At 46.7% G+C, this 15440-nt stretch overlaps 1 protein-coding gene across 3 annotated transcripts in view; it reads left to right on the top strand.

The window, feature by feature from the left end:
* Positions 1 to 15440, top strand: part of PLCH1 (phospholipase C eta 1) — a 167527-nt gene that overhangs the window by 126543 nt on the left and 25544 nt on the right. For all 3 annotated transcript variants that reach the window (XM_034782403.1, XM_034782402.1, XM_034782401.1), the window contains 2 exons: positions 379 to 486; positions 2740 to 2901. In XM_034782403.1, the coding sequence (XP_034638294.1) occupies positions 379 to 486; positions 2740 to 2901 (270 nt within the window). The remainder of the gene's footprint in view (positions 1 to 378; positions 487 to 2739; positions 2902 to 15440) is intronic.

The raw sequence follows: 15440 nt of genomic DNA, 5'->3' as shown, positions 1-15440 counted from the left end.
AGTAGTGACAGCTCTGGTGTAGACATGGTGCTGGAAGCTGCCAGTATCTTAAGTACCATGCTATGTAGACCTGCTCAGAGCAAATGCTCTTGGCACTGGCTGGCTGTATCCCATTAAGCAGATACTTTGCTTATACTGTCCCATTAACCAGCAGTCATTTTCTTTAGGATAAACTGGTTCCCTGGGAGGTATCTGTCAAAGCCTAAATGAAAAATCCTGAAACCACATGTTCATGATCACAACTTGAAATAATGTATTCTCCCATCAGACCTTATTTGGAAGTAGGAACATGAACAAGAATTTTAGCCTGCCTTCTCCCCAGTAACTAACACTAGCAACTTCTACATATATTATACATATTTTTGTGCTAATTTTTAGGGAAAGAAACTACCATATAACCTTGGAGCTGATGCTGAAGAAGGGGAGGTTTCTGATGAAGACAGTGCTGATGAAATTGAAGATGACTGCAAGTTAAAGCTCTGTTATGTAAGTGTATAACAATTATATGGCACAATTTGCTTTCCCAATCCTGTGTTCCTTACACACCCCAAACTCCCACTTAATATTGTTACCTATAGATTAAAATTTTTGCATTTGGATGCCTCAAGTCATGCACCTGAATCCATATGTAAGCACCAAAGTGGTCTGAATTTCACATCTCTAAACCATTCTTTTATTATTTCTTAGCCTTTTGTCTGTTTTCTCTTCTTTTTTTTGTTGCCTTTAACCCCTTTACTTGCTCTCTTTTTAAAGATCTTACCCTGGTCTATTTTCTTTTATGCTTTAATTTTATTTTTAGCCATTTCCATATTTGTTGCTACCTAACATAAGCCATTGTGCAGTGCTGATGCACGCTATGCAACAGGTGTCCAGCCCAGCAGCAGCCACACTTCACTAATTTAAAATTTTGAACAAGAAAGAAGATATTATACAGTATATGGTACAATTAGAAGGGGACAAATTTAGATTTGGCATCAGCAGATGTAACTCCATTGATCTCAGGTTTGAATTTGGCCCAGTGAGCTTGCTTTTTTATTACACCCCCACTCACTCCCATATCATTTTAATTTATACCGACTGTTTTAATTACACACACACACACACACGGTTTTCATTACAGACACACATCCCCATGTAGTTCTCAGTTATATTAAATATTTTGCAATAGCTTTTTAAACAGATTTTGTTTTGTTTTTCTTTATCATTTACATCTGCTGTTGGGAGTTAAACATTTCACAGGCTGACTTGGGAATCACTTTGCAGATTTAGGTACGATAGATTCGCTTCTGAACTATCTTAGAGAAAGCAGATGTTCACGCCATTTCTTTTCTTTAATTCTATGCACAGGCACCATCTACATGTCAAGTAATCAGCAAAGTCTTCTCTAGGATTCATGTACATTGCATAAAGGGACTGGATTTTTCTCTCTCTCTTAAGACAGATAAATGCAGTGATACTTAACATTGAGAGAGAAGATGTGATTCATTTCATTTTTACGAAGCCTTAGGCTTTCCGATTACTTTGTGGTCAGAGTGTAGTGTGATGCTATTTGAGCCATGTGGTCTACAAGACAACCTCATGTAGAAATACAATTTTGATTCGGATCCATGAAGCAAGAGGCAAAGACCGCTCGTTCAGTGACCCAAGAAGTTATATTCTCTCCGTATTGCTTGCAGCTTGGAACTTTTTCATATTTAGTAACAAAAAACTAAGCTACAGTGAAGGTTGCTAAATGCAATTTAGGTCCCCAGTCCTCAAAGCCTTTAGGCTGTGCTTAATTTTAAGCAGCTGTCTAAATATTTGCAGGATCGGGGTTGAAGCGAAGAGATGCCATTGAACACAACTATAAATATAACCCCAAGGTAAGGTTAGATAACCAATGGTGACCACAGCTTTAACTCCCCATTCATGCACCCACACCATCGAACAGAAACATGCTCAGTGACTGGCAGAGGCTATCCTAGCTTTCCCTGGGTAACCCCCTCCATCATATAGAATTATCTTAAAGGGGTGCCCTTACATCCAACAGGAAAGCACAGGGCTTCCTTGTGGGTGGCCCTGTGTCTTCCACACAACTGGAGCATCTGCAGGATTTAGTAGTAGGCCCTCACTTTCTTCCATGGCGTTGAAATCTCTCTCCCCCTCAGCAGAGGAACGAACAGTGAATTCCACTCTATGTGAGGCCTTTATTATTTACATCAAAAGTTCTGCTAAACATTTTTTGTTCTGTGTTTGTACAGCATCTAGCACAATCAGGCCCATAGGTGCTATCACAATACAAATGACTATTATTAATAATAAAAATGCCGTATCTGTGTTCCATCAAGAGTTATAATATTGCACTTAGTGTTTTACATTTTCCAAGGGCTGTGGCAACACATCAGCTGTAGAGTCCTCACTACATCTCAGAGAGAGTAGGTAAGTGATAGGATTGTTCCCATATGGGAAAACTGACACAGAGGTGCAAAATTCTGAGGTGATCTAAATGGTGACCTAAGTCAAAGTAACTTACACATCAAAGGACTAAAGGGAAAAACATGGCAGGGAAAGCAGCCAATCGGAAGATGCAGACTAAAGCGGTTTTCATCATCCTACTTGTACTTGGAAAAGGGTAGGAGGAAATGTTGAGAACATCAATAGTTTGCTTGGATGGAAGCATCCATACTGTTCCATTTGGGTTACTCAAATAGGATTGGCGTGTCTGAAAGTATTTTAACAGGATTTGTTTATTCATTTCAGAGTAATGGTACAACTGAGCACCAGATGGAATCTTTTATAAGAAAGAAACTTGAATCATTGATAAAAGAATCTCAAATCCGGGACAAAGAAGACCCTGACAGTTTCACCGTGAAAGCGCTGTTAAAGGCGACACATGAGGGCTTAAATGTAAACCTGAAACAGGTATGATCATTCTTGTTCCTTCCTCGTGCTATGACAAATGCAGTTATATTAGGCTAGTGCAATATTCATTGCAGATTTGGCATGTAATGAAAGCTCATAGTAATATTTTATAAACCCTTTAAACGTTATTTTATCTAAAATAAGAGCTTGGAACAGTTACTTAAAAAATGTTAAGAGAGGATTCTGGACCTCTCAGATATGAAGGGTCTATGTTAATCTGTATTAGTAAAGACACTGCAGCAACTATAGCACTGGAAGGGATTTGCCAGCATGGACTCATACTTAGATAAAGTTCATTAGTCACTGAGACTGCACATGGGTCAAAAGGTCCATGCTAATGGGTCCCATCACATCATCAGGGCCTTTGGCATAAATTGTGTCCTGAATGGGGAAAGATAAAGGTAAGTGAAGCCTGGTGACAGAATGTGAGCAAAGCAGGAGATTTAGATATGCTCTCACTAGTATGTGTCACACTGAGAGAAGATTCTCATCCCAATTACATGGGTATAAATCTGGAATGACTCTGTTGAAGTGAGTGGCATCATTCTGGATTACCATAGGCATAACTGGTCTAATCCGTTTTTTCTTCCAAACTTTGGGGATATAAGAGAGTGTGACCTCATAAATTAAATAAAACAGAAACAGTTACAAAATTAATGTCGTTTTACGGTTGTGTCTTTACTCTTTTTGCTTAGTGTAGCTTGAAACGTATTGTAAATGATGCTAACGCTTCCCACTTCCATAGCTCCTTCAGTCTGAAGATCTCAGTGTACTTCACCCACAATAATTGATTAAACCTCAAGGTGAAGTAAGCAGCTAACCATTTTATAGATAGGTAAACTGAAAAACAGAGAGGTTAGGTGAGTTGCTAAAAGTGACAGAAAGTCAGTGGCGGAGCTGAGAAATAGATCCCTGGAGTCCTTACTTCCATTTCTATATAGCCATGTTCCCTCCAGTACTGTAGGGCGGATTGTAAAAACCATTTCAAAGGGGTTAATTCTGAATCACTGAATTCAATGGGAGCAGAATCAAGAGAACTTGATTGTGTAAATGTTAAGCCATGTATTTCTGCATTGAATTTTAAACATTGTCTGAGCATTCAAGCATACATGATGGGGGGCGACTCACCACTGTGGGGAATTAGCGCTGCGCCCTCTGCTGGTGGTGTCTCGCCCACTGTCACCTCTGTTCCTGGACCCACGTCACTCCCAGGACCGCAGCATCCTCTTCATGACATTGACCTCCGGCTGTGCTATACTCTGTGTTTCCCCCTTCCAGGGGAACTGCAGTCCACTGTCCAGCCACTTCCTTCAGTGGCAAGCACAGTCTACAGTTTAGCTATTTCCCCAGTGGCGAGGAGCAGGGGGAGGACGCGGGCCCGTCCATTACTCTGGGTCCCAGCCCAGGGACCCTATAGATAGCAGCTACTTACTGCATCCCCTCCAACTCCTCTGTGGATCTCCCTGGGCCACTTCCCGGCAGCCCCAGCACACTCTTTGCCCTAACTTCAGGGCCTCAGCCTGCAGCACCAGCCTACAGCACTGCTATGTCCAGGGTGCTTGCCACTCTCAGCCTGCAAGGCAGCCAGTCTACCACCCCCTCAAACTCTAGGGAATGACTGACCTCTGTCCTGCGGCTCTTCTTATATGGACCCTGATTGGCTGCTCCTTGAAGTCCTCTTCAATTGTCTGTCTCCTGCACAGCATCCCTAGGGTCTTCTGCAATTGGCTGCCTGTTGTGCAGTTTCCCTAGGGTTCTATTAACCCTTTATGGGCTAGTGTGGGGGCAGACGCCCCATCACAGCATATTACAGTGGGTAAGTAACCAGTGGTACTTTCTTAGGGACTGATCTTGTAAACACTTACTAATGGGCATAGCATTTACTGCTGTGAGTAGCCCATTGATTGCCCCCTAGATCCTGCTAGGTAATTTGAGCCTAGCACAGTCCCTCCCTCTCTGCAGCCCACTGTCTTTCCCCAGACCTCCGCTACCAGGAGGCTGGATAAGGAGCACCTGCCTAAAGCTGAGCATCATGCTGGCAGGTTTATACTGCCCAGCCTGCTTACTTCTCTGAGAGAGAGGGAAGCTTTGATTGGAGGAGGGAGAGTAGCAGAATCTAGGGGGCAGAGCCTCCTGAACTGAGGCCACAAGGAGAAGGAGCCCATTTCCAGATTGATAGTCTCTTTTATTGAAAGTGAATTTACTGGTGAGACCAAAGCCCTACCTTGTCATGTCTTTGACTGCTAAAGACTTCTCCTCTGATCCCTCCCTCTTCTCACAAATTTGAACGTTGATCTTTCCACAAGCGGTCACCAAAAGTCATCAGTCTTTCTCATGGGATTAGTAATTATGATCAGATTTCAACCACACACGTTCCCTTTTGAGCTAGAATCCTGTCATTTAGTACATTCTTTGGTACACACCGAATTGCTGATTGCAAGGGAAAATAACCATATCTGAAATTAGGAAGTCAAACACATAAGTCACTAAAAGGTCATCACTTTGATTATTTACAAAAATGATAGTAATTTCCTCCAGGAGGGAGTCATGTTGGGCATGAGGCTTTCACCTTGGAGAAATTAATGACATCTGAGCTTAGCAGTTACAGTGAATATGAGCCAAGAAAATTGGTGAAGATGAGAGTGTTGCAGATATCACTGACTGTAGCCATGTCCAGACATTGGGTATGATGCTGTCAACTAGCAGTATCAAATTTGAGGGCTTGTGTATACTTACGGGTATATCGGCATTGCTGCAATCAATGCAGTGGTGTCAATTTAGTGAGTCTGGTGAAGACAAGCTAAGTCAATGGCAGAGCGCTTTCCCGTCAATGTCTGTACTCCACGTCCCCGAGAAGCGTAAGGTAAGTTGGCGGGAGAACATCTCCGTCAACACAGCGTGGTGTAGACACCACTGAAAGTTGACCTAAGTTACGTCGACTTCAGTTATGTAACTTACAAACTTAGGTCGACTTACAGCTTTAATGTAAACCAGCCCTGAGACTAGACTTTTGCTGATTCATTAATCAATTTAAGTGGCCACTAATGATACCCATTTGTCTCTTACCATTCCTGTCTGAAGCCTTGCGGTGCTTGACTATGGGTTTGAGGAGTGATTTTTGGTCCTTTTGTCAGCTCAGAGCTCAGCAATGCAACAACAAGCTAAAATATCTGGTGGTTTAACTGATATCAAATGTTGACCTACATAGGGGAGAAACAATTGTAAACAAGAATTAAACTTTTATGTTTTGGTAATTCAGTAACTCATTAGCTAGCTCTGTTATACTTAAGGGTTTGTCATTATAAAGCTAGTTTCTAATCATTTTCATCTGATTGTCGTACCTGAAAGGTATCTACTGAGAAGATTTTTCCATTTGCTTTTGTTTTATTATGCAAATCTCATTCCCCTTAATTGCAGCTATCCAAGTGTCATTCATTTCCCCGTAGCATTACCATGTTTTCAAAAACAGAGCATGTTACATCGCAAGTTTATGCCTTGTCCTTGAGTTAATATCACATAATAGAAGAGGAGCATGGTGTAATGGTTAGATTACAGAACTAGAAGTCAGGAAATCTACATTCTGTTTCTAGATAGTCCACAAAACATAGGCCCCGATTCTGTGGTCAGATATGAAAAATGGATCTCAAAACTGGTGTAGCTATCCTTAGGGAATAATACAGTGGTGGGGCGGGAAAGAGGCATTTCTTGGGAGGCATAGAGCCAGTGTAATGGCCCTGCACCACCTGCCACCTTGCAGGACACAGTGTAGGGGCATGCAGGAAAGAGAGGGGTGTGACTGGAGTCCACTGTACTTATGAACTACAATTTTGGCATGATAGATGACCCATAGGGAGCTGTTCAAAGCCGACATAAATTAGAGCAGCCTCTGAGGTGCTCTTAATTTAGGCCAAGGTTCAGGCATACTCCAGCTCAGCACAGAAGCCCAGAGGTAAAGTGGTGGCAGGCAGCCAACCACCTTTGCTCTGTGATTCCTAGGCTGCACCTCTCAAGGGGTGCAGGTCAGACACAGGGCCTATGGTGTAATCTTAGTCAAATCACTTAAAGAGAAACCATCAACCTGAAGTCTAGTCACTTTTTAAAAAAATGAATTGAAAGCGGTTCAAGAAATTACATTTGCCTCTGAGTTCAGTTTTTGAGGTTTTATAACCAGAATTTCCTACATTTTGTTTTTTTTCTCTTCCCTGTGCTTTGTCAAAGGTCCTTTCAGAGATTAAATGCTGTCAAGTGTGATTTTTTTAAAGTTCAATTTCCATGTCTATAAAATGAGTTTAATAACACCCTCCTATTTTACAAGGGATTTATGAGTCTTAATCCATTAACGTTTGCAAAGTTCTTGCAGATCCTTAGCTGCCACTCGCTTCAGAAGTATGAGGGATTGTTATTAATAACCCATATTGAATCTGTATCTACTTCAAAAACTATGTGTAAATAGTCCTAGAACATGAAAAATAGTCTGTCCAGAGGAAAAATAGGTGATGTCTTTTGACCTTTTCTTTTTGGCCTGGCACAACTTTCTGTAAACTTTTCCTTGAGTTACCATAATCTATTCATTTACTGGAAAGAAAGAACATAATGAATTGTGTGTCTAATTGCAGTCTGAGGCAGCGGGTCACTTGTGAAGGCTAACCACTGTAATGGAAAGTACTAGCTGTACCGGGTCTGTACAAACTCCAGAATTTGTATTTTTGGCATAGGAACCACAACATAACTATAAAAGTAGAAAGATTTCAACGAAAGTGGTCCTTACCTTCTAGTACCACTGATTCCTTGTGCTTTCCCTCTGTGGCTTTGCGCACTATCCTTTTATTTTTGGAGATACGAGTTCAAATCCTGTTGAGGCCACAAATGAAAACGATCACCAGGATCCCAAAGGGACATTTGTTTGCATCAGAGAAGCACTTAACATTTGCTTGTCCTTGTTCAGGAAAGGCCCTGGACTGGAAAACAAGGCTACTAGTAGGAGTCAAAAAACAAAACAAAATGATTAGAAATGAGTCTTTATATGACTAACAAGAATATCCACAAGTACATTGGATAATGTGAAAATAAGGGATATATAAACAATCATGCTTCAGGACATGGATAGCATAAAAACAAGAGATATGTAAACAATCATGGAAACCACTAACTGCTGGGGTTAGAAAAGTATGTGCACAGTTTTCTGTCACGGGAGTTTTATACCTTCCTCTGAAATATCTGGTACTGGCCATTGCTGGAAACCATATACTGGACTAGATGGACCACAGACCTGTTCCACTGTGGCATTTCATACATTCCTACGTGTTGCACACCAGGATTGAAGTGCATTGGCCAAGCTGTCTTGAGAGCCATCTCCCATACTATTATCTGGATCTAGCCAGTCCTACTAGTTCCTTAATTCTAAAAGTGCCAAATTCAAACAAAATAATGGAAAGGAAACTCATAAATAATGTGTGTATTTTCACAGATATCTCAGTTACTTGGCAATAGGTGCTTCTGCTTGGAAATGGAATCTATAACTAACAATGAGAAAAAGTATTGAGAAGATCAGCAGAAGCTTTAAGACTTTGACACTAGGTCTACTACTGGTTTTGACTTTGCAGATTTGACACTGTCAACTGATATGCTGTTATCTAAATAACTCTGCTAAGAGTTTCTTCTACCTACATCTTGCAACTTACGCTAGAAATAAATGTATGAAAACGATGCATACAATTAGCAACCTTGCCTGGAGCCAAGAAAAATATCTAATGCCCCTAACATTTTGGTAATTAAAAATACATCCCAACCCATAGCTGCACATTGAATAACTGAAACTATTTGGATTCACATGTTGAAATGTTGGGGGAATATTTTTCAATATCTTTAGGTTTCTCTTCAGCTCTTCAGACAGATGAAGGGATGTGTTTTTCCAACCACAAAACTGAATACTGCCAGTGATCATCAAATTGATGTCCCAGAGGATATTTCTATACAAGTGAAACTCAGGTGGCCTAACAACTCGCATCTGTCCATTTTTTTCAGCTTTTAATGCATCCTTTACCTACACTTTCAAAGGCTGCAGGATTTTTTTTTTTTTTGGTCCATCTGGATTCCATTCCTTATGATTCCAATTCAACTCCTGAGTCATCTTGCTGATTCATCTCTTCCTTTTGCTAAAGGGACCCCACAACCCTGCTGTTACCTCATTAAAATATGTACCTATTGCTTGCAAATGGCCCCATTACTGGGATCTACAAAAAGCATTAGCCTCTAGATAATGTAACATATGTGTTGCCTACTCACCTGGGTAATAATTGTTTCAGAGGCTGCTTGAGAAACGAGATAGTCCACAAGCATGCTTGGCCTGAGTAAAATTAACTATGTAATGAATTGCCTAACCACTCAGAATCCTCAGAATGTACTGATAACCATGGAGTTGCTAATTCAAGAACATTCTTTGTGGTTTAGGAAATCTCAAAAAATCTAAAAATCTGTTAGGACAGATTTTAATCTCATTTAGAGGACCTATTTCTGCAGTGCTTTGCAGCTTGTGTCTTCATGTACACCTGTGCAAAGTGCATGCACCGTGGCTATAAAATTATATCTTAGCAGAATTATGCACTCACTTACATTGGTGGTAGGATTTTACACCGACTCTTCACTCACTTTGCAGAAGTGTATATGGTGACACAAGCTGCTGAGACAGAGAGAAAAAATAAACCCTGTTTCTGCATATTTGTAATTCACTGATTTAGTTTAGTGACTCCTGATTTACTTACATATGAGAACAGAATTACTCTTGACTTGCGTGGTTTAACTGGGAACACGAGTAATTTAGTCCTGTGCGGTACTGTCCATGGCAGATCAACTGATCTAGAAATGTATAAAATGAAAAACCAAGCTTTCTTCTTCGAGTGATTGCTCATGTGTATTCCACAATAGGTGTGCGTGCTCGCCACGTGCACCAGTGTCGGAAGTTTTTCCTCTAGCAGTACCCGTAGGGGAGTGCCCTAGCGACCCCTGGAGTGGCGCCTCCATGGCGGTATAAGGGGCACTGTGAGCACCCCCCACCCTCAGTTCCTTCTTGCTGCCAGTGAAGGTGCTTCGGAACTGCTCTGCTCCAGCTTTGCTGTAGCTTGTCCGCCGAACTCTTGTTAGTTCAGTGTATGTGACCTATAGTTAGTACTCAATTAGTTTTAGTTTAGTTTAGCTAGTGCGTCTGAGCCAGGGGCATGCCCTGCATCCCAGGTTTTAAGTCATGCAACACTTGTAGGCGCCCGATGTCAGTGAGTGATCCGCATGCGGACTGTCTACACTGTTTGGGTGAAACTCATCTCAGTGATCGATGTAAGATTTGCAAGTCGTTTAAGTTTCGGACCGAGAGAGAGAGACATTAGGCTCTGGGCTATTCTCATAGAGTCGGCGTTGACCCAGACTCCGGCGTACCGCTCCGAGTCGGCACCAGGCACTGCGATGTCTGTGTGCAGCGACCGCCCGGTGCCATCTACTGGTCAGCACCACTCCCCGTCCACGGGGCACAACAAGAAAGCTAAGAAGAGGCCTTCTCCGCTGCGATACCGCAGTAAATCTGGGGCAGAGACTAGACCCGTGTTGGGTATTCCTCGATCCCTATTGGCCTCCAGGCCTCCGACTCAAGTTGAGCGGAGTAGCCCGGCCCATTCGGAGCAGGCTTCCCTGGATGTCTGGATGCCCTCTACGCCGGAGGTGCTGCAGGCGGCCTGGGATGTCATGTCCACGCTGGTACCAGGAGCACCACCAATGTTGGCCCCATGCTTCAGAGGCGAGCCACCGCTGGGATCTCCGCAGTCGCCCCAACTCAGTACTGGTCTCAGTCAAGAGAACATTCCCAACGCTGTTCGCCGCTCAGCAACCATTCCGTGCGTAGTCCACATGGGTCGGCATCGACTCCCACCAGATTGTCTGGCTGGGTTCCATCTGACTGAGACTCCAGGCACCGCTCCGCCCCAAGGAGCGGACACCGATGGGACCGAGGCAGATGATGCCGAAGATCCTTGTCTCGGAGGGGCTATCGCAACTGGTCATGACATGAACATTGACGCTATTCCCATTCATCGTCCTGCTCCAGGACCCTGCCACAGCACCGTTCCCGCAACCCTGGGTGTCGATTGCCAGCGAGATCGGAGCTGATCGCCTAGCAGCTGTTACCAACGGTACCAGTCCTCCATGTCGAGGTCACGGTCTTGGGGTCAGCACCGCTCCCAGCACCATCTCTTCTCCCAGTCCAGGGACAGTGGCAGGTTGTATGTCAGCCCAGTCTCCCTTTGTAGCCGTCCATCGATGGGTCAGGCCAGCCAGGCTAAACAGCCTGCTCCCCTGGCGCCACAGCAGGTGCAGTGGCACTGGGCACCATCACAGTGGTACCAGTGGGCACTGCCAGCCTCCTCGCCCTCCCATGATGAGGCGATTACAGCTCCTCCTCCCTCCATCCCGCAGAAGGACTCTAAGTCCCACCAAGAACTATTAAAAAGGGTGGCATCAAGCCTCAACCTCCAGGCAGAGAAGGTGGAGGAGCCCTTGGACTCCCCGCTTAACGTACTGTCCGCCTCGGTACCAGGCAAATGGCCTTACCTCTCCAAGAAGGGGTGGCGAAAATTTCAAATGCCTTGAGGCAAACCCCAGCCTCATTGGCCCCCATCTCTAAGAGAGCAGAATGCAAGTATTTTGTGCCTGCCAAGGGGCATGAATACCTATACACCCACTCTGCCCCTAACTCCCTGGTGGTCGAGTTGGTCAACCACAGGGAGCGGCAGGGCCAACGAGCCCCCACTCCGAAAAATAAAGATTCAAGGAGGATGGACTCATTTGGAAGGAAAATTTATTCATCCTTGAGCTTCCAGTTATGCATGACGAACCATCAGGCTCTCCTGGGCAGGTATAAATTCAACCTCTAGGGCTCTTTGCCCAAGTTCGAGGATGCCCTCCAGGAGCGCAACAGTAAGGAATTCAAAGCGCTGGTGGAGGAGGGCACAGTGGCTGCCAGGGCAACCCTGCAGGCAGTTTTGGATGTGGCGGACACAGCCACATGGTCCATGGCCTCCGCGATGTCCATGAGAAAGGCGTCGTGGCTCCTGCTCTCTGGGCTGTCCAGTGAGGCGCAGACCTCCCTGCAGGACCTCCCGTTTGACAGCAAAGCTCTGTTTGCGGAACAAACGGATATAAAACTACATGGCCTGAAAGACTCCCGTACGACACTTCAGACTCTGGGCCTCTATGTTCCGGCTCTGGCTAAACCTAAGTTTAAGCCGCAGCAGGCTCCTGCCCAGGCTACCCACTCTAAATATGAGCCCGCTTATAAAAAGTCGCGGGACTATAAGAAATGCCCGCAGAGGCAGTCTCAGCCTGCCCCCCAGCGTGGGTCCTCCAAGGGCAAACAGGCAGGGAAACAGCAGTTTTGACGGGACGCCCAGGGGCGCCTGCCAGTTCTCATCAGGGATCCACCCACAATAAAACTTCCCTTCTCCAACTGGTTGTGTGCTTTCCTCCTGGAGTGGTCGCGGCTGCCGTCGGACCGATGGGTCCTCAACACCACCTCCCGGGGTTACACCCTCCAGTTTACCTCCACCCTGCCCAACCTCCCTCCGCCCCCGTCCCTCCTGGGGGACCCCTCTCACGAGGCTCTGCTCGAGCAGGAGGTGGGGCAGCTCCTTGGCCTAGGAGCGGTGGAAGTGGTGCTAGTGGAGTTCAAACACAAGGGGTACTACTCCCGCTATTTCCCTATCCCGAAGGCCAAAGGGGGGCTCAGGCCCATCCTGGACCTGCAAGGCCTGAACCAGTACATGGTGAAGCTCAAGTTCCGCATGGCCTCCCTGGCCTCCATCATTCCTCCCGGGGACTGGTACGCTGTCCTCGATCTGCAGGACGCGTACTTCCACATCCACATATTTGAGGGGCACAGACGCTTCCTCCGTTTCACGGTTGGGCAGGAGCACTACCAATTTACGGTGCTCCCATTTGGCCTGTCCACTGCCCCCAGGGTATTTACAAAGTGTACGTAGGTGGTGGCGGCTTACCTCAGGCGCCATGGGGTCAAGATCTTCCCCTATCTGGACGATTGGCTGGTCAAGGGCAGCTCCTTCTGTCCACGTGCGCCACTTTGGGCCTGTTGGTAAACAACACCAAGTCCACATTAATCCTGGTACAATCATAGAGTTTATCGGGGCGGTCCTGGACGCCATGTCGGCCAGAGCCTCGGGACAGATTCGAGACCCTGAAAGGGCTCATTGACACGGTCACAAGGTTTCCAGTGACAAAAGCCAGAACATGCCTCCAGCTCTTGGGTCACATGTCAGTGTGCACATATGTGGTCCGCCACGCCAGACTCAGGATGAGGCCCCTCCAGCTCTGGTTGGCCTTGGCATTCTCCCAGGCCAGAGACAGGCTGGACAAAGTCCTCACTGTGCCCAAACCAGTGATTGCCTCCCTACAATGGTGGTCCTCCCCAGGGAACATGCTCCACGGGGTCCCGTTCAGAGGCAGGCCTCCATTTGATAGAATTGGTGTCCAATGCATCGGACCTGGGGTAGGGAGCCCATGTGGGGGACGTTCAGACCCAAGATCTGTGGTCTGCGCAGGACCTGGCCCTCCACATAAACTTCAAGGAGCTCAGGGTAGTGCGGCTGGCGTGCATGGCCTTCCGCTCGCACCTGGAGGGCCGTGTCATCAGGGTTTTCACGGACAACACGGCCTCGATGTTTTATATCAACAGGCAAGGCAGGACCCAATCCTCTGCCAGGAAGCCCTCAGGCTGTGGGACTTCTGTATAGTCCACGTCATTTGCCTGCAGGCCTACCATCTGCTGGGCTGGGATGGGGTGCTATCTCCGATCCCTGACTCCTGTCCTGGTCGGGCCAGTTTCTCTATGCCTTCCCCCCCCATTCCCACTGTTAGACAAGGTCCTGGAAAAGATAAAGACAGACAGGGCCCGGGTCTTACTGATTGCCCCAACATGGCCTAGGCAGCATTGGTACGGGACCCTCATGGGCCTAGCGGTCGCCCTGCCATGGCCATTGCCGTCCTGCCCAAACCTGCTCTCCTAGGACCAGGGCCGTCTCCTCCACCCCAACCTCGCAGCACTCCACCTCACGTGGCTGCTCAATGGTTAAGCCGGGAGGAGTGGACATGCTTGGAAGGGGTTCAGCGCGTCCTCTTGGAAAGTAGGCGACCCTCCATGCACCGAGCCTACTTGGCAAAGTGGTCTCGGTTCTCCTGATGGGTGGATGAGCGGGGTGTTTCCCCCGTGATTGACCCGATCCAGCTCATTTTGGACTACCTCCTTCACCTTAGAGCCCAGGACCTGGCGCTCTCGTCCATGAAGGTGGACTTGGCGGCCATATCGGCCTTTCACCCTCTGGTGCAGGGCCACACAGTATTCTCCCATGCTATTACTGGCCAATTCCTTAAGGGATTAGATCGTCTCTTCCCGTACGTCAGGCCCCCAATCCCACAGTGGGACCTGAACCTGGTGCTGGCCCGCCACACAGGCCCCCTGTTTAAGCCACTAGCTACGTGCTCCTAGTCGCACTTCTCGTGGAAGGTAGCCTTCCTGGTGGCGATCATGTCGGCTAAGCGGGTCTCGTAACTCAGGGCCCTGAACTCCAAGCCCCCGTACACGGTGTTCCATAAGGATACAGTCCAGCTCCGACCACATCCTTCATTCCTCCCGAAGGTGATCTCTGCCTACCACATGGGTCAGGACATTTTCCTGCCGGTCCTCTGCCCCAATCCCCATGCGTCTAGTGAGGAGTGCCACCTCCACACGCTGGATGTGCAACGGGCTCTGGCTTTCTACCTGGAGCGGACAAAACCGTTCAGAAAGTTCTCGCAGCTGTTCATCACCTCGGCCGAACGCATAAAGAGTTGGCCGATCTCCACTCAGCGACTCTCCAAGTGGATCACATCGTATATCCGTACCTGTTATGATCTGCAGGAATCCCCCCGCCGTCAATTGTGAGGGCACATTCGACTAGGGCGCAGGCCTGGTTGGCTGCCTTTTTGGCCCATGTCCCCATCCAGGAAATTTGTAGGGCTTCTACATGGTCTTCAGTTCATACTTTCATCTCGCATTATGCAATCATCTCCCAAGCCAGGGAGGATGCCGGGTTCGGCAGGGCTGTGCTCTGTCCCGAGAATTTGTGAACTCCTACCCACCTCCAACAGTTATAGCTTGGAATCACCTATTGTGGAATACACCTGAGCAATCACTCGAAGAAGAAAAGACAGTTACCTGTTCCGTAACTGGTGTTCTTCGATATGTGTTGCTCATGTCTATTCCACATTCCGCCCTCCTTCCCCTCTGTCGGAGTTGTCTGGCAAAAAGAAACTGAGGGTGGGGTGAGTGCACAGCGCCCTTATACCATGCCATGGAGGTGCCACTCCAGGGGTCACTAGGGGCTCTCCCCTACGGGTACTGCTAGGGGAAAAACTTGCGGCACTGGTGCATGTGGCGAGCACGCACACACCTATTGTGAAATAGACATGAGCAACATATCTTGAAGACCACCATTTACGGAAAATGT

The sequence above is a fragment of the Trachemys scripta genome, chromosome 9 (assembly GCF_013100865.1).
Source record: "Trachemys scripta elegans isolate TJP31775 chromosome 9, CAS_Tse_1.0, whole genome shotgun sequence".
Taxonomy (NCBI): Eukaryota; Metazoa; Chordata; order Testudines; family Emydidae; genus Trachemys; species Trachemys scripta.
The sequence above is the reverse complement of the archived record's forward strand: the minus strand, read 5'-3'. Positions and strand labels throughout refer to the sequence as shown.